The sequence below is a fragment of the Ips typographus genome, linkage group LG1 (genome assembly GCF_016097725.1).
Source record: "Ips typographus isolate SLU linkage group LG1, UJ_Ityp_2.0, whole genome shotgun sequence".
NCBI classification, from domain to species: domain Eukaryota; kingdom Metazoa; phylum Arthropoda; class Insecta; order Coleoptera; family Curculionidae; genus Ips; species Ips typographus.
Window position 1 is genome coordinate 8,385,366 of NC_138422.1, and position 19,379 is coordinate 8,404,744.

The 19,379-nt window shown below is 35.4% G+C and overlaps 1 protein-coding gene and 1 long non-coding RNA gene across 3 annotated transcripts in view; both read right to left on the reverse strand.

The window, feature by feature from the left end:
- Lis-1 (LisH and WD40 domain-containing Lis-1) overlaps positions 1 to 19,379 on the reverse strand; it is a 36,661-nt gene that overhangs the window by 13,535 nt on the left and 3,747 nt on the right. The window contains exons 2-3 of one of the 2 annotated variants that reach the window (XM_081995955.1): positions 19,102 to 19,189; positions 8,922 to 18,152 (exon numbers count right to left, since the gene is read on the reverse strand). In XM_081995955.1, coding sequence (XP_081852081.1) covers positions 8,955 to 11,213 — 2,259 coding nt within the window. In that variant the 5' untranslated portion in view covers positions 11,214 to 18,152; positions 19,102 to 19,189 and the 3' untranslated portion in view covers positions 8,922 to 8,954. Of the gene's footprint in view, positions 1 to 8,921; positions 18,153 to 19,101; positions 19,190 to 19,379 lie in introns of those variants that run through there. The other variant, XM_081995956.1, reaches the window with a different exon arrangement.
- On the reverse strand, positions 338 to 8,860 carry LOC145740428 (uncharacterized). Its single transcript, XR_014181424.1, has 2 exons — positions 3,115 to 8,860; positions 338 to 3,065 (listed from the first exon to the last, which is right to left on the reverse strand). It is a non-coding gene; the product is annotated as an uncharacterized LOC145740428 (long non-coding RNA).

The window sequence follows — 19,379 nt, forward strand, 5'->3', positions numbered from 1 at the left end:
CACTTTTCAGGTTAATTTGGTGACCGTCCTAACACTGAAGATTAATGAAGAGTTACCTATTAAGTACTAGTAATTAATAACGAAAACTAGAGCCTTTAAAGCAAGATTTTAATCTGTCCCCAAAGTTCAGTATTCAAATTGAAAGTGAGTCAAGTAATAAATTATTTAAAACGTCTGGTAAACACATATTTAATTATTTTTTGTTGGGTATTACTGCTAGGATTTTAAAAAAATATAAACATTAAAAAAAATATTTCAGTAAGGCATTGTTAAAAATGGAACAAATTCACGTTAACGCGTTTGAAAATTTGATAAATTTGAAATAAAAGCAATGTAAACTGGAAAAGGACCATCTGTACTTAATAAATAATGTATTTCTAAAAATAATGTGAAATAAAATATAGTCCTTTGTTTGGGCAAATCCAGTCATCGAATAACAAACACTGTTAAGCTGTCACATTCCTGCGGCATCAGAACAAAGTTCACTATCTTTTGAAGAAAATTAGTTTGGTTCAGATGGAGAGCCGTTTTGCAACATTTTTGAGATGTAAATGTAAATTACTTGCGTTGCCAAACTGACTTATTTGAGTAAGTTTTGAATATGACAAATAAAGAAGCAAACGTCACATTCACAAAACATTCACCTGGTTATTACATTGTCACGTCTTTTTATTTTTGTTTGATATACCGTATACATAATTTGCACTGCAGATTTTCTAATAATGAAATGTCATTCCAAATAAAATATCATATCTAGTTCTTAGTTTAGTTTGGCAACATTGTAAAGGTTCACATGCTTACAACTTGTTGAGTTACAGTTACCAATCTTTTCTGTGCTATCAACGTCTTTTATTTTCTACTTCACAACAAGTCTAAAGTACTGTAAAAATGACAAATATTTTAATTTAAATAGTAACTTAACAGAAAATCAACATATTCTGTCCTTCAGAAAACGATCAAAACTTTGCATAATCAATTTCAAATTGTCAATTTTATTACTTATTAGCATTGTTACAGTTTCCAGTAGCATAGCCTTGTAACAGTAATATTCTTAACTCGTCACTTTTCCTTTTCTTCTTCTACTTCTTGATCATCAGTTTTGTTCAAAGTGTTGCAGATATTCTTGCTCCAACTGTTCATTCTGATTACTGACTGACATATTAGTTTTCTTTGTAGGTTATTGATTCTGAACTGTTTCGAATATGGGTTTGGACCATTTGCACCATAATTTGTGTATAGTCCTGTAAATCAGTGTGTAACACTGCTTATCCCATCCATACAGATGGATCAAATCAGTTGGAGGACAGTTCCTGAACGGTTCAGAATTATGAACCCGAACAAAGCTAATAATGTAGAGACCAGTAAAAACAAAAAACTTTTAGAAATCTTCCTGTATCTTAAAAAAAAACTAGGATGACAACCAATTAGAAACATGACGTCACAGAACACTAGTTGGAAACCGTTTATTATACAATAAAATTTTATTAGATATACTTAGCTTAAAATGTAACCAAATTTCAAGTTCGTAGCAAACAAATTTGCCCTTCCTGTACTATAAAGCATGGTTCCCATGTGTACGGTTGGTGTCAAGCTACAAATACGCACGGTTCCGTAAACAGAGAGGTCAACAAATTGGAAATTAGCACAATAATTATCCGCGGAATAAATTAAATGCAATCAGGTACAGATCAAACTCGTGCCATGGCTTATAATTTGCGTTGTTCAGATTCAATTATGTGTTTTTTTACTAAAGCTTCGCAGCTCATAAAAAAGCAATTCGCGTCATCATAGGCCATCGCCCTACAGGACCCGGAGGCAAAAAACGGATTTTGCAAACACCTTTCACTCTGGGGCATGTTATAAAAGTTTAATCTGATATTGAACAGATGGATTGTTGTGTTCTTCAAACAATTGGTACCACATTGTTATGTATGGCCAGATTCCTTCTGGAAGTGCCACTGCATTTTTCAATGATACAAAACAAATCTGTTACATAGTAGATTTTTCTAATGACATGAAGTCACAATTATAAAAATCATTTAAAGGTCTTCAAACCAGCAAGTCATAAAGAACATGCTTAATACAAGTCACTTGTACGATACTATCAGACAGATATATCTCGAGATAGGCGCTTTCAATAAACTGAAGAATGCGAAAATTGAGCTGAGAGAAAAAATTGCCTCAAGCTTGCCAATCAACGTGACCCAATAATGTTTTTCTATCACTCCATCGGACACGCAACCAACTAGTACCGTTAGTAACGTACAGGTACTTGAAGAAAGAGTTCCTTTATTCATTAGCCAATTAGAATTTATAATTTTTCGCTATAAATAAATAAGGTAGAGCCGGAATAGTTCAGAGTAAAGTAAGGAGTTGACCCATTTTAGCACCCGTCAATAAATGTAAGGAAACGTAGGTATAATATAATATTGTTTTAAATTTTTGTGATATACTCTAGCCTATGCAGAGTTTGTTAAAAGTTTACTTAGATATTTCTGCAATTTATTCTTATGATTTTTGTATTCTTATTATTTTGGATGAGAAAACTCTTGATTTCATTAACCAGCTACTCAGCACAGATCAACCTTGCATTTATTTGATTACTATATGTGATCGCTCAGCATAAGTTTCTTCATTTTCTTGTTTATTCAAACTCAGTTCAATTCTATTTTTATCATACTAAAGAGTCAATAGCTAACCGTTCAACAAAAAATGTATGAATAACATGATGGAACCTATAGTGCACCAGACCGGACTTTAGTCCAATTAGACAACTAAGCAATTTCACTAAAAAAACTGTTTTGTAAAACAAATTGAATTTTCGACACCATGTAGATTGTAGTATGTAGATTGTTGACTGCGGCCTTGATGTCTGTTACTAGGATCTGGGCTAAGTCTAGTCTCATCACAGCTTCACCACCTAATAAATTCCAGAAGCTGAGTCGGTATTAGAGAAAAAATCTCCTCAGGATGTTCAGGAATCTCTTCCGCATCCCCACATAATTTGAAGGCTCCGTGTTTTCCTAGGTCTATCCGTTCCAGGTGGCCTCTCAACCAACAGTGCCCTGAGAGGAAACCTGTGAGTGAGCGTAGGTTTCTTTTGCTAAATTTTACCAATTCTTTACTCCTTTCCCGGTTGCAACCTCCAAGAAGTTTCTTGAGTGCGCCAATCCAGAGAGTTGCTCCCAGAACTTGACTTTTTCGTGTTCCTCCTTCAATTTGAGGTTTACGCCGCCCCCTTTGTAGCCAGAATGTTGATCTACATGATACCATGTATCTACAAACTGTTACTTTTGGGACTAAGATAAATTGTATTAGATGATCACATTTAAGCTTTAACAAAACGAATTAAGGAGTTGTTTCCTGTAAAAGTCAGACAACACTAACGTCAGGTCACCAACCAAGCTATAAACGCTTAATTGCAGTAATGTAATATAATGTCCAAGCCGGTCTTGCAAGTCTATCATAACCGCTTAATTACAAACATTACATGTTGGAGCAAACACCTCCGTATTTTAATGAAAAAAATAACATAAGCCAGGAATTTTTCTTCTCCCATAAAAACTACGCTTCGCATAAAGCCATACAAGCAGAAGCAATTCGAAGTAATAAAAAGAGAATGGCACGAAGATTACCCAACCGGCATGACTTCTTTCTTCATCTCCACGAAGAAGTTGCGAGAGCCGCAGGTACACGGCAACGTTGCCATCTAACTCCTTCAGCCTAGAACCCAGCGCGGCCCCAATTAAGGGATATGGCAACATGCTAAATTATTAAAATTCCGGTTACAAAGTTGCCCATCAGCATTGTAGGATTGACCTTTTGGGCTTGTGAATGTATTTTAGCTAGGCCATTAGGCTTGTCTTTATTCAAACAGCAATTTGTATTTTCTGTTTCTCGATTATCTTCTGGGGCAATATGATCACGTTTTTGGGTGAGGCGGACAGGTTGGAATGGTTTCTTCAGAGGGTGTAGTATTGTTTCGTTATTGTCTATCTCGCAAGCAAATATATCAACTTAACCAGATTAGTTAACAATGTTACTAAATAAGAGCTCCTAATATTGAATTACATAGAGAATACAATCAAGTGTTTTTTTTTTGTGATTGCCACGGGTTTCAACTAACGTGAAATATTAGGTAAAAATCAATGCAGAACCTCGAAGAAAGCCTACATGATTGCAGGACCTTATATTTGAGTTGAGGTGCATACATAAAAGTGTAATATTATCCACATGAAATGCTTTGTCATCAGTTGTCAGTTTTCCATTTTCCAAAATGTCATCATAATCAATCATTTCAATTAATCAAACCATGATTATTAATAAAAGTCTTTCTTTGGCACTTACCCTCAAGCTTAAATCTACTTTTCAATTAGATTACATATTTGTTTTAGTGATAACTAAAATAAAAATATTTCCATGGTTCATCTAAAAGACCCTGTATACATAAGCTTCAGTTTCTCAGTAAGCCTTCAAGTCACCATATATTATTAAGTATACTTAATGATCACTTTCATATCAGACAAATTCATATGTTTTATTATTGATTAAATAGAATGTAATTGCGGTCCTTAAGATGAAAATGCTTTTTGAAATGTGTTGTACTTTTAAACGTTATGTTACGTTACGTTATCTTTTGTAAGTTATAAGTTTAAGAATGCGCTTTTTTGCGTTATAGACATTAATCACCTAACAAACAGCATCAGTCTTCAAAGAATTTGTTAAGTATACCTGGTCATTCTCTAATAATTGTCATTGTTAATTTCTTAACAGTTTAGAGAATCACTTTAACCGTGAGTCATAAAATAGACCAATTACAGCTAATCTTGACCGTAAAAGTCTTGGTAAAAGTATTATCCTATGGGTTGTCATCCACACTGACATTGCATTTTGGCTGGGGCAAAGAAACCTGTCACATGGATATTTCGGGGAACAAATGTAACATTTTTTTTCTTTTTTTATATTCTAATCTAGCTGCAGTGGAAGTATGTCAGGGAACAGAAAACAAATTTCTTTCTCCAACTTACTTTACTCGATTCACATTTCTTTCTCATTCTCGTCTTGTTGAAATCTCTATTTTTTCTATTACTACCGATCCCTACCAATTTTACATATTTTTTTATATACCTATTACTAGTTAATCTGAAACTTCTCTTGTGTCGTTTTATTTTTTAACAAGCCAAACCAAGAGAAAACACATGCTGGTCAACCAAAGTTATAAGTATTATAACTATTAAGCTATGAGAGATGCCTAGAAGTTTTTTACAATCTTGGTGCATATTTTTTTAATTATTTGGAGATTTTTTGTGTGTGTGAAAGATATGGCAAGCCAATTTGAACTGAAAAATACACGAAATATTAGAAAGATCCTGTACAAAAATTATAGTGGTTAAAACACCTTTTTTTTTGACATTTTCTTATCTTTTTTTAAACTGTGATCATACTTTTGTAAAATATTCTATACCTACTCTAACATAGGCTATTGAAATATTAACAAACCTGTGTAAAATAATATCAGGTATTAAATTTTCTAGGAGAGTGGAAAATAAGCCACAAAGCTCAATGATTTAAGAAATGGAATTGTTCATAAATGTCTTTATTATTCTGTAAAAATCTAGGTAAATATTGTAAATAATTAATACCAATTTCACTGAACCACTAAACTTTAACTAAAACAATTTCTATAAATTATAGCAAAAATTAGAAAATTAAGAAAGATTTAACTGGGAAAGACTTATACTTATACTAAACCAATTTTTTAAAGTAACATGAACACAGGTTATGTCATACAAAGTTGTGGTTTTCCTCCATTTGTAAGTTTTTTGTTACTTTAAAAATGTTTAAGTGTTAATTTTCCACTTTATTGAAATTGTTTTTTATAAATTTCCTGTTTTTAATCCACAGAAAGCTTCTATGAATTGTATACACTATACCGAGCACTATACTATACAGTGCATGTGACCGCAATTATAGTATACAAAGTTTTATTGTCACCAGGTTTTTGGTTTAATTTTTCTTTGAAAAACTCAATAAAATTTAAAATGTTGGTTAAAAAAAATTGTCTGTCACATTACCCAATCTTTATATTTTACAACATAGCATGTTTTTATACCTAAAAGAAGTAAGAAAGAACCTCTTTACTACCAGGTAGGTATATTTTAATTCCTGGAATGGCCTCAGAAAAATGTTCAGACACCCTGTAGGGTGTAGATTATATCAAAGCATGGTAAGTTGGGTTAAAAATATCTAACTTAACATAGTTCCATAGTAAAAAAAATCAATAAACATACTAAACGTGTGACCCAAAAAAGTTACATAAGTTTAATATGTTTTCAAGTATCATTAAGATAGTTGGATATTACCGAGCTACATTAGACCGATTATACCCATTTTTTCAATGTTCAACAATAATTACGATACTGTCAGGCTTTCCTCCAATCACAACACTTTACCACACTTTAAATGCATTAGATAGTCTGACCGCTTTCAAACCATAATGGGTTATTACACCAACATATACAAAAAAAGGCTTCACGCTAACAAATTATCGGCTAGATACCTGGAAGTAATTCAGACAAGAATTTCTCTCAAATTATAGCAAATTCTCCCTCTAAAAGCAATGAACTTGCAAGGGATCGATGTAGAATTTCCGTGCGAATCTGGAAAGCCAACCCTCGTGAAAATCAATAGAGCTGAACTCCCACGTCAGCGTCTGTCCCCAATGGCTGCCAATGCCAAGGCGTCGCGACGCCAGGCGATCCCGACGCGTAAAATGAAAAACAGGAATCGAAGAGTGTTTAGAGCTTAACATCCCGATCGATTGCTGTTTAAATAAACTTCCCATATGTTAATAAACCTAACCTGTTTGAAAGTGTGCGCCTGAAAAGGATTACGTAACGGATTTGTTTTGGCACAGTCAAGTGCAACTTAACGGTAGTAAAAGAAAGCTCTACAGATTAAATATTAATTGTAGAAGCACAACACGATTTTCCCACGAGATTTACCTAAATACGGTTTACATTTTGACCTGCGGGATACGGGATTCTAATTAACAATGAAAGATTCGCACGTTGAAACCCACTCTATGAACTGAGAACTTGGGAGAAATACGACAAAGTAACGGGAATTTTTCTTCGCTACCACGACTAGATTAACAGAAACTTAACAAACTAAGTACCACTTACACATATCAAAAATATTTAAAACAAGAATGCTTAGGAATTTCACAAAGACCATGAAAATAGAAATGATGTAACGTCGACGTACAAGGATGAGTGTATTTGCGTTTGTCGCCAAACATGAATTTTAATTGATCAATGTTTATATTTCGCATCCACAAATCCGCAACTTGACCTAGCACATTCTATCGGCAATAACAAATACCTAAATGCCGGATCAATTCAACTAGAACCGAGATAGAGACTTAAAACGCGAACCAACATCGCTTCCAGCTTGTTACACATTCCTATTTTATTGCGATACTGACCTTTGTGGAAGAAATTAAAATTGCGCATTTAAATACCATTGAAACCAGTTGGTGAGATTTAAAGAAAATTAATGCATCACGCTCGGAATGCATCGAGAAATGCACTCGAGCAGGCAGGAGTAATGAAACCCTACGAGTCGTTCGAAACCTTAGAACGGACAGGTTGATGCTCTTTCAAGACGAAAGAGTCAAAGGTCTTTTTGTGAAAGTATCAATTTCCAACAGCTTTTCTAAGCAAAGTGTATTAAAACCACAGTAGTGTGGGTCAGTGTAATCTGGGCTTAAAAGTACATAACTACATAAGCTTTAAGAATTTAGGTCAGAAAGAGTTTATAAACGAAAACGTGTACAAAACTCAAAATCATCTGATACGAAATTAAGGGTAAGAAAAAGGAACCATTGCAACTCAATGCTGTCGACAAAGATGGAAAAAGTGTCAGTCTGCATGTGACGTAATTTGACAGGTGGCCACAAAACATTAATTAGAGTTTATGATAAAGCAGTCATGTTGTCTATATCAAATGACGTTACATTGGTTCTGGCAGACAAACACATGTCACTTCTAAAGTTCAGTTGGAAACTAACTAAATTTAAAAGTTTTTATTACCTTTGATATAAATGATCTAAACCTGCATAATACAGAGTGATCTAAATTCTAGAGAACGGCTCAATATAGTTTTGGTGAAATTAGAGCGTGGCCTGCGTCAGTTACTTAATAAAAATCGTCGTTTTGTCAGAAAGACAGTAGTTTAGAAAATAATGACTAAATATTTGACAACATTGTTTCTAATCAATTTGTGAATGCAAGGAAACAATAACCAACAGACAAAAACAAATAGGTAACATGAAGAAATCATAACCACACTTCATAATCTTCAGTTATTGTCTTTTGTTTGCGGTGCTCGGACTGCTGTTTTTCTTTGAAAGCGTGCAATTAGATTTCTTTCTTCTGCGAATGTCTGATTGGAACACTGGGTGAAACCAAAAGCCAAAAATAGACATAAATTTAAAATACTATTAAGATGACCTGATTTTAATATATTGTTACGATTTTCCCGTGGGTTTACACAAAGTCAACTTAACTGAACAATTAATAAATTTATTAACACTTTAAAACACTCCGTACAATAATTAACACAGCTACTAAAAAACACTACTACAATTCCACAATTACTCCGCTATTTAAACTTTACCGCGTTCCCAAATTCACTAATCCACTACACTCTAACTAACTACGCCGTCGTCAACGCCGCTTCTTTTATATTCGCAAACCACGTTCTAGAATGACCGCGAAACGCTTCGCGGGTTGCCTTGACCATTCAAGAATATTCCAGGTAGCGCTTCCTAACTGTGGCCTACTTTAATACGCGCCCGGCCAGATATTGCGGCGCATCGGTTTCATCCCGAAGCGAGCGCCCGTTAAGAAGTATCGAGCATAGTAGGCCCAGACCGTAACACTGCCCCCCTCTTAAAGCTGATCGTCCCGATCCGCTTCATCTAGTCCCTGGTATTTCTTGAGTCTGTCCAGATGGACAATTTTCATCTTGCCTTTGGGGCTGCGTTGGACTCTGTATGCGACGTCGTTTAACCTTTTTACCACATTGTAAGGTCCCTCCCAGTGTCGTTGCCATCTTTGACTTAATCCTTTGCTCCTCCTGGGTTGAAACATCCACACAGCATCACCTTCCTTATAATTGCCACCAGTTGGTCTGTGGTCCAGCGTCATCTTCATACGGTCGTTGTTTGGTTTCATCTTCTCTCTCTCAGGTTCCCGAATTGTGATGGATTCCTTCTGTAACGAACACTGGTCACACCGTTTACACCATTCCTCAACGTCCTTTCTGAAGTTAATCCAGTAAAACCGATCTCTTATTCTAGCCAAAGTCTGGTTTACTCCAAAGTGTCCTCCTCCGCGACTGTCATGTAGTTCTCGCAGCACATTCTCTTTGCAGGAATTGGGCACTATTGTTTGGTAAACAAAGCGTTTTCCGTCTGGACTTTCCCATTTGCGAGTAATTAAGTCATCTCGCAGTCGAAGCGAATTCCACTGCAACCAGTAACCCCTTACTGTTGGTCCATATCTGGAAATCTGTTGCCAATCCGGTTTCAAATCCTTCTCCAACCATCTTCTGATTACTTTCAAATCAGAGTCTGAGCGCTGTCCTTTTATTATGTCTTCCTTAGAAACGCTGCTCTTCATTCTTCTTGTAGCCTCTTTATCTGTCACCATCGCGATTTGACCAATCCTCCAACCATTATGAATTTGTCCTTTCCGGTACCTTAAGTCACTATCCAAAGCTTGACGATCCTCTACATATCGCGGTAAATGTCTTTCCGGATTCTTCATTTCCTGCTCCTGGTTACGCCAATTCTGCGGGGTCGGTAAACGAGACTGCTGTCTGCAATTCCATTGGTAATGTCCTTTACGTCCACAAATATAACATGTAATGTTTCTTTTAGCAGAGGAGTTCCGGTGATTTGTTCTGATGTCCTGGTTTCGTCGACACTGTGGGTTTGGAGAACAAGACCGTTGTCTGCAATTCCTTCTATAGTGTCCTTTGCGTCCACATCGATAACATTCCACTCTAGTGATCGGACGTGATCGTTCTAACTGTGTGGACTGACCATTTCCTAATGCTGCCATTTGTTGCACTAATTGTCCGAACATTGATTCAATTTTACTTATTGATGTAGCAACATGATCAGCTGGCGGTTCTCTCTCCTCTTGAATAGTCTCTGGCTTTAAATCATTGCACGCAGCTTCAATTTCCAGCGCTCGAACCAGTAATTCGCTGTTGTTGCTCCCTTTGAACATCTTCAGCCATTTCTTTACCTCCAGATCTCGAATCCCATCTACAAAATACTGTGCCACAAGTTCTTCTTGGATTTCATCCGGGACGGCTGGGTAAGCCAGATGCACAAGGCGACGAATTTCGGTTTCAAACTCTTCTAGATTTTCACCAGTTTTCTGCTGTCTTGCCATTAATTGCGTTCGATACAGTCCTTTCTTATGTTGATCCCCATAACGACGTTCTAATGCAGCTACTAATGCTTCATAGTTGCTTCGTTGGGCGATAGGCACCGTCTGTAACAGCTCCAATGCAGGTCCTCGTAATGACACTATTAGTGCTACAGCCATTTCCTCGTTACTCCATCTATTTGCATTTGCAGCGGCCTCAAATTGGAGTTGGTACATTGCCCATGAAGTTTGACCGTCGTATGTGGGAGGCTTGATCTTGTTGAGCCCGTTTCCGGTGATCACTGTAGAGCTGACTCTTCTGCTGTCAATTTTCCGCTCTAAGTCGCGTAGCTTTATCTTGACATCATTCTGAATTTTATTAATGTCCTCCCGAACATCATTCTGAATTTTACTGAGACTATGGGTTACATACTCTTTGATTTCTGTCTTGGTCCCCGCTAGAACGTTCAATATTTCTACGTTACGCTTTTCATGCCGCTCTCTGTCTTCTTCTTTGTCTTGTTGTTGAATCCTTTCTTGTTCTTCCTTGTTTCGTTTTCGAATCTTTTCTTGTTCTTCTTTGTTTTGTTGTCGAATTCTTTCTTCTTGTTGTCGAATCCTTTCTTGTTCTTCCTTGTTTTGTTTTCGAATCTTTTCTTTTTCTTCTTTGTCTTGTTGTCGAATCTCTTCTTCACGTTTTTCAAGCATTGCCATAATAGCTGCAAATTGGGCCTCCATGTTTGCACTTTGACGTCTTGTTATTGGCATAAAATAAATTTAACACACCACTGTTCCTAAAATCTCTAGTCCGGTTCTGAACACAAGTCTCTAACCCGAAGTTTAGTTCCAATTCACGTCGCACTAAAGTCTGATCGCACTTCTGACACCAATTGTTACGATTTTCCCGTCGGTTTACACAAAGTCAACTTAACTGAACAATTAATAAATTTATTAACACTTTAAAACACTCCGTACAATAATTAACACAGCTACTAAAAAAACACTACTACAATTCCACAATTACTCCGCTATTTAAACTTTACCGCGTTCCCAAATTCACTAATCCACTACACTCTAACTAACTACGCCGTCGTCAACGCCGCTTCTTTTATATTCGCAAACCACGTTCTAGAATGACCGCGAAACGCTTCGCGGGTTGCCTTGACCATTCAAGAATATTCCAGGTAGCGCTTCCTAACTGTGGCCTACTTTAATACGCGCCCGGCCAGATATTGCGGCGCATCGGTTTCATCCCGAAGCGAGCGCCCGTTAAGAAGTATCGAGCATAGTAGGCCCAGACCGTAACAATATAATATGTTCTGTTGAAACGGTATTATCACTTTTAAAATTGCAAAACCAACTTGTGTTGGCAAAATTGCAATAACTTCTGTTAATTCTGTAATAATTTAGAAAAATTAAGCTGTCCAAAAGCTCAAAAAAAATGTTAACCTCATTCAGGGCTTAACTTTTGTTCATACTATTTACATCATTTTCAGTAATTCACATGACTTAATAACAAATATCCAGCATTTACCTCTTTGGGGTAATTTGTCTTTGATTCTACATTTGAGTAACAAGAGTTCTAAGTGCCACGTGTCACCACATTACTCGTTAGATAATTGTCACGTGGCGTTTAACTTTGCAGTGAGGTGAAAACTTGTGACTTACACAATAGAGATTTTGTACTTTTGTTTCAGAAACTTATTCTCACCATTTTTTTTAAATTGCTTAAATTTCTAAAAAATTACTTATCGGTTCCTGATATTCCTGCAAGACCATTTCCAGTCTTATTACACTCATTCCATTTGCTGACTAAATTTATGGTTGTTCTTAAGAAAAGTTCCCATATTTAACGTCTTATTCAAACCATAATAACAACCATTAATTTATGACTCATAAATATCTTTGGGTTCATTGTCCCAGACGCCCTACGAAAACCCTGACACTTATTGGAACCATCCACCGCTATTAGACAAACACCTCAGTTCATTAGTGACAGGATATGCGTTACTTTAACAAAACGAAGTGCATCCGTCTATAAGCTTTTATAAAATCACCATCTATTAATATTTCATAAATGAGAATAGCATAGACATCTTCTTCTAGCTGGCATTAAGTTACGCACTAAAGCCTGAAGAATGAAGGAAACAAAGAAACCGCAACAATAAACGACCACCGACTAGTTAGGTAAAGTTGTTATTAGCAATTTGCTACGTCTTCATACGTAGCAAAGTGACTAAAATTGAAACAGTAAATTCCACTATAATCTAAACCTGGATGTGATATCCACCTCTAATCTTTCTTAATGACAATAATCTGAAAACGATAATAAGTTTGCTGTGAAGCGTTCGTCACTTGGTGAATTATAATCCATAGAGTAAATTCGATTAATACAAAAGAAGATTACCAATTTCACGCTCATCTAACTTCGTTCTTAAAAAATGGCATTCGAAATTTAATTTAGAGCCACATTTCCAATTGAGTCATAGTAAACTTTTTATTCTTATCAGACTGGATAAGAAGACAAGCACCAGAATGTAACGACATACCTACGAGTTGAACATGAGTACCCGATTTCTATTTCCTTTTAGTTATACAATCAACGGCATTATCCATACAGACAAGTTGAATAAGTGGAACCCGTTAAGAATCAGTGCCAGGGGGCTTTTAAATTGCGTTCAGATTTATTAAATAGCTTGTTTGCGACCACTTTCTTTGCTTTTTTTTCTTTTGCCCGACTGAATGATGGATGGCGCAGGTTGCCTACATCGGTCCATTATGGGATGATTCGATTATAAAGTACGGCTATTAATTTATTGAACTTTCCCCGTCAACTTTTCAACGTTGTTTACCGTCTTCTCTCTTTGAAGTTCTACTTGGAATTTACAGGCGCGTTTTATTTATGACAGAGTAACGGTAAAAGTCCTATTTGAAACCTGTACTCAGTAACACTACATTTAGTAATTACTTAAATGCAGCAGTGAAAATGCAAACTAATCAACTGAGCACTCCCAAAAATAAGGTTTTCCTTAGGGCTAAAATAACCTAGGGTGAAAGCTTCTAACATATCTTGTCCCCAAATTAGTTAAGACCTTTTGTCAGACACCCTAACGTGTTAACCACACACCCTCCAGTAAATTAGGTATCCAAAAACCTATTACTAGATATGACGAACCCCTTGTTTATTCAGGTAATAAAAGTAAATGCATAATGAGGGGGTGTCCGTTTCAGAAAGTCACTTTGTGTACACCTTAATTTGGTTGTGCAAACCCTAAAATGGTTCAAGTCAAAAGTTACTCCTTTTTATAGTAAAAAGTCGTCGAAAGTCGAAACCTAGTTACTAAAGGTTCCAGTCTCATTACTTCAGAAAATTGTACACACATATACCAGGTGGTAGATAAAACTATGTAAATATTTCTAGTACATTAACCACTTTATCGCATTTTGAAGTAAGTCTACGAGGTTTTATGATTATGTTTATATACACTGGCTTTGCACTAATAGATGTTCTCAAAAATCAAAATAAACGGAATTTATTGATAATTTGAAAATTGAGCTTTTATCCACCTTAAGGAGTTTGTATTAAAAATACTAAAATACAGATGACTAGTCTAAAAGTGGAAACTATTCATGTTTCATCAAAAATATATATAAAAGCACTGCCCTAAGACCAATGACAAACCGTTATAATAAGGTCTTATGTGACATTTAATTTGAAAATTAATATGGAGAGGAGTAAATTCAAATCGTTTTTGTCTCGATTCTTGTTGAAAATTTTCTGATTAAGCGGATTGAATCCGTTAAGAGGGATAAAGATACGGGATGACTGAAGCCGATTGATGCTCTATCTGATATACTTTGACTTTAGATTGAATCATCATCACTCATCTAAATCGCAAACGGAAGGTGGACATAACCCTGATAGTCACAAATCCCAAAATACACCGGTCTTGAATGTCTATTTTTGTCAAGAGAAAAACGAAGAGGATAATTAAGATTTTTCCGGAAAATAAACCACACATTCGCCAGATGATTTAGAATTTCAAAATTCTTTCAAAAATACAAATTTTTAAGCTTAAAAAAAAACAAACATAACTGACAAACCAGAAACAAGCAAGCTTAACTCAGACCACCCATCGTTACGACTTGAAATTCGCAGAAGTGCATAAGTGCGTGAAATACCTCAGAACATCAGGCTTCCTGTGAGTATTTAAATGACATTCCATAAGTATATAAATATTCAGAATCTGTTGCAGAAACCTTTCAAGGACTCCTCAACTCTAGGGTAAAAGTATAAGCATCTAGCAGATTATCAATCCTGAAATAAAATATTCAGGATCAATCCTGAAATTGATAATAATATGTATTAACTCAAAATCACTCTCAAAGAAAATTAGAAAGTAATTCAGATACTTGCGTTTTATTTTAACGGGGATTAAATAATTCCAAAGACAAGTAGCTCAAAAAAACACCCAAGGAAACATTAATCACAAGCTAATACACATTAATATCAAATTCAGGTCGATTTATACTGTATTGCCTTGTGTTGCGCTAACTACGGACAGTAAAGGGCATTAAGCTCTGCATATGTAATAAAACATTGTATAATAACCTCATGAAATTTATGTTCTTACTCTAGTTTGACACAATTACCATACCGAGTGGCTGAAAATATCCATACAGCCCAGGTTAGACATATTTGGTAATAAGCTCATGAATTAGTTGTGAGCCACTTAAGACAAAACATTTAAGTACTTTCTTACGAAATTGGTATACAATGTCAGCAAGATGTTTCTTTAGTGCAATGTCAGTATATCAGGTATAAAGTTGATTAAACCAGTAAAATGCAGTGAATAAAAATCTTCTTTTTGGCCACCTCGATCGCAGGAACTGGACCCAATTGAGTCTAGGATTTGAAGTTATGTGAAAGAAAAAATGTTTTAGCTATGATTTCTCAAATAACTAAGTTAGAACATACGGGTGACAACATCAAAAATGATTAAAATTCAAACTTAAGTTGAATTCAAACTACAGTAAATGATCTAGAAATGATTAACAATATATCAAAAGTTAAAATAGTTTTAAAAAAATCACTATTATGTGCTATTATTTAGAGGCTAATGAAAAAAGTAGAACCACTTTCACATCTAATACGTTAATTGATAAGTGATGACAAAATTAGCAGGGATCGTGGCGATGTTAAAAATTACGCAATATCCTCTAAAAGCTTTCAAAATGTAAATATTTATTCCTACTTTAAAGGTTGAAGGAAGTAAAGGCTGCAAAACATGTTGCAACCTTTTTGCTATGATTTCAATCGAGATTTTACTAAAAGAGAAATTATTATTCTATTTTAGAAAGTTATTACTGCCTGCCATCTCGTCTGTTTGTAACAAGCTTTTTATCAAGTAACCATCTTGATATATTTTAAAATCACAATAATCTGGCTATCACACAACCAAATCAGTTAAGTGAGATGTTATTTTAGATTTTCGCTCTGAAGATGATAAAAACTTTTTCCAAAGAATTTGCTGTATTTTCTTCTAAGTAATCTGAAATGTTTCTATTTTAATACTGTCGCATATTAAAATACTGTTCTTAAAAAGAAAACTAATGCAGAAGTATTGTGGAGAAAACTTTATAGGTATAAAGTGATCTATTCAAACTGATTATTTTTTTGCAATTTTGTTTTCTGAATTTGAACAGTTGATAAATTATACAGACTTCTTGATTTAACTCTTTTAAATGGCGCTAACCAACTTTTTCAAAAAAAGTCTTGTGTAATGAAACATTTTCTGATTTAAGACCGATCGAAGACCCTATGGAGGACAGAAGTTTAGACATTCAAGATTAAGATAAAAACATCTGATGGATTTGCAAAGTCGTGTCATACTGCTTCAGGTGCACAAGCAACTACCTGCACAAAGCGTTAACCATAAGTATTTACCATCAAAGGAGGTTACTCGGCGTACTGTTCTTAGATCCAGGTCATCAGAAGAAAAAGCCAAGAAGCACGAGCCTTAACAAGGCCTCAGAATCAGGACCACAATAATACAGCTCCAAAAACCCTAAAGTTATAGGTACTCTAGTACAGACAAACTTGACTAAACTCAATAACAAATTTATAACAAAACATGGTGAGCTATTGGAAAAACTATACGTTAAAATTACACAACCTTCAGGTTTCTAGCAAACAAAAAAGGACAACGTTTCACCTCAAAAATGTGGTTTTAGAAGCAAGGAAGACAGAATATCCCAGAATAATGCAAATTACTGGAATAATATCCTCGAAAACAGGCGTTAAGAGCCATGCTGTTTTTTAAGCTTTTTAGCATGAGAATGCAGCAAAACGTTGAAATTACAGGAGACTGAAAAAGAGAGTGTCTAAGGCTGTATACTCAGGATTAACCATTCAAATATTAACGAAACCCAACAGTTAAGCAGTTCTGTGAATGTTAATCATGCTGCGGTGAAGATACTTAGAACAACAGTGTAATCCTAATATAGATTAGGTAATGGAATGGTTCCCTCCACAAAGTGTGTAAAAGAATACCAGAACACGAGATCTCTTCAATCATCTTAAAAAACCCATTCACTAGGCTATTTTGAAGCACCCTGCAAAGCTGGGAAATAAAGCTGCTTGTCAAACAAAACGTTTCTTCTTGGGTTTCTCAGTCACCATAATATTGATTGAAAAGTTAACCTAGAAACTAAAAATTATTTGGAAATTTGATGATTGAAAACAACCAGATTGCTCATATAATCGCCTAGTAAATAGGCTTCTTAGAATAAATGACGACGTTCATGGGCCTGCCAATTAAAGGCTCACAAACTCTACGTAAGGTTGTCTGACTTTGTCAAAGTCAAAAGTGGGAGAACCAGTGTCCAGCTCTATCTTGTTCCACCTTGACTTTACATCAGACGTTTGGTTTGGCAGAATTAGACAATAGACCACTCATCACCATCAAAGAGTGAAAGACAGACTGTCCCTTACCTATTAGGAAATACCAAAGAACAATTTGGAATTAGTTAAAATGACCATCGCGACATTCGCGGCAGATTGACTAAACTACCATGCTTTTGTAGCTCAATTCATAGAATAACCAGACAATATCCAATTGAACGTCAATAAAGCAGGTAAATTTTTGTATTCAACTATATTTCGAATGCATAGTTAAATCTTTTATTACAGAATGATAAATGTTGGTTTTTTAATTTAACCCAATGATTCAGACCAACATGAAATTCTTATATCTTTTGCAGTTTTCAAAATAAGATGACCATGGACATTCGTAGAATCATCTTTGAAAACTTTAAATTTAATATATCACATAGTTAAAAAACAGTATACATGTGTAAATGTGTGCTCCGATCTAGCCATACAAATACTGTTAGTGTTCAGTTCGCGACACAAAGCTCCTACGAAGGTTTGAGAGAAAGATCTGAAACCGGCCATTATAAGATGAGAAGCAATGCTGAGCTTGCCCAAATATATCAAAGCCCCGACATCATTCAGGAGATAAAGTCCAGCAGACTAAGATGGGCAGAGAAAAAAGACTACTGGGAAGACCCAGGCTCAGATGGAGAGATAACAGGATCTGGTTATTCTTGGTGTAGATCAGCAAGAATGGAGGGAGGTGACCCACGACCGCTCCAGGTGGAGGCAGATGACCCACCCTGGGTTGTAGTGCTACGGAGTAGTAGTACCTATACATGTGTAAATACAAAAAGAGTGTGAGGTGAGGGAGTCGTCATTACAGCATGGATTCAGTAATCTTATAAACAAGCTTTGGAAATAAAATTACAGGACATTATAACCAACTCATCAGTGTTACTGTTCAGGGTCACTTTTTTAGTTCAGTGTCTCTCAAACCAAAAATACCGTTCCTACAATTTTTGGCATGAAAATTTGCTCTTGAGTGTGACTCAGCTCGCTTGGTTCAGGCGTCTTACCGGACACGTGTCTCGGCATTAATAAAAATGTGTAAACAATCAATTGGTTGCAAATATTCTTTAAAAATCCGTACCTATAACCACAGCCTAAAAAACGGTTCAACGGCCTGCCTTAAAATAACTGTTACTAAATTGAAACCAACCAAATTATCGTGGATCCGATTTTACTTTGATCGGATGGTTTAAGAACTTAATAACATCTTGGCCAAGAGGTGCCTAGTTATAACTTATAAGTGAAGAATAATTATTATAATTACTTATTTATAGATGGAGCAATTTTTAGACTTGAGGCTATCCAGGCATAAATCCCTTATTAAAACTAAAAGAAGTTCCAGTAGCAATCAATGCTGTTAAGGTCACAGTATGTTTGGTGACTCACCCTCATAGTTTCCCATCAACACAAGTAAATAAATTTTAAAAACGGTCGCATGCTACCCTTATTTAATTACAATTTCTATTGGGTTTAACATCATTTGTATCAATAAACAAGAACCAATTCAAGTAAAGCAAACACACCTTAAGCCTATTTGAAATGGACTTGAGTATTTATAATGAAATACCGCATGATAATTAGTTGCTCAAACGGAAATTGCTGCCAACATTTAAATAATAATTATAGGTCGATCATAATGAGAATTAATTCAGTTCCTGTGTATTCTAACTGACTGAGTATCAATCGCTTTCATTAGTAATAAAAACTTACAGCTCTTCTCGCTGGCGTTGAGATAGGACCATTTTCATGTTAATGTTCCGAAGCACACGTCTTGGTAGCCCTCTATTTCATTCCAATCCTGAAAAATTTAGAACTCATTTTAGTGACACTGAAAATGTGTAGCTCAACTGAAAATTGCATATTTCTATGCCTCAGTATGCATGTAATTGATTAGTCAGTATTTTTATCCAGGATGTAGACAGGAATTTCCAGGTTCAAGCTCTTAAAACTGATTGCGACAGTTAAATGGAGGATATTTATAGATAGAA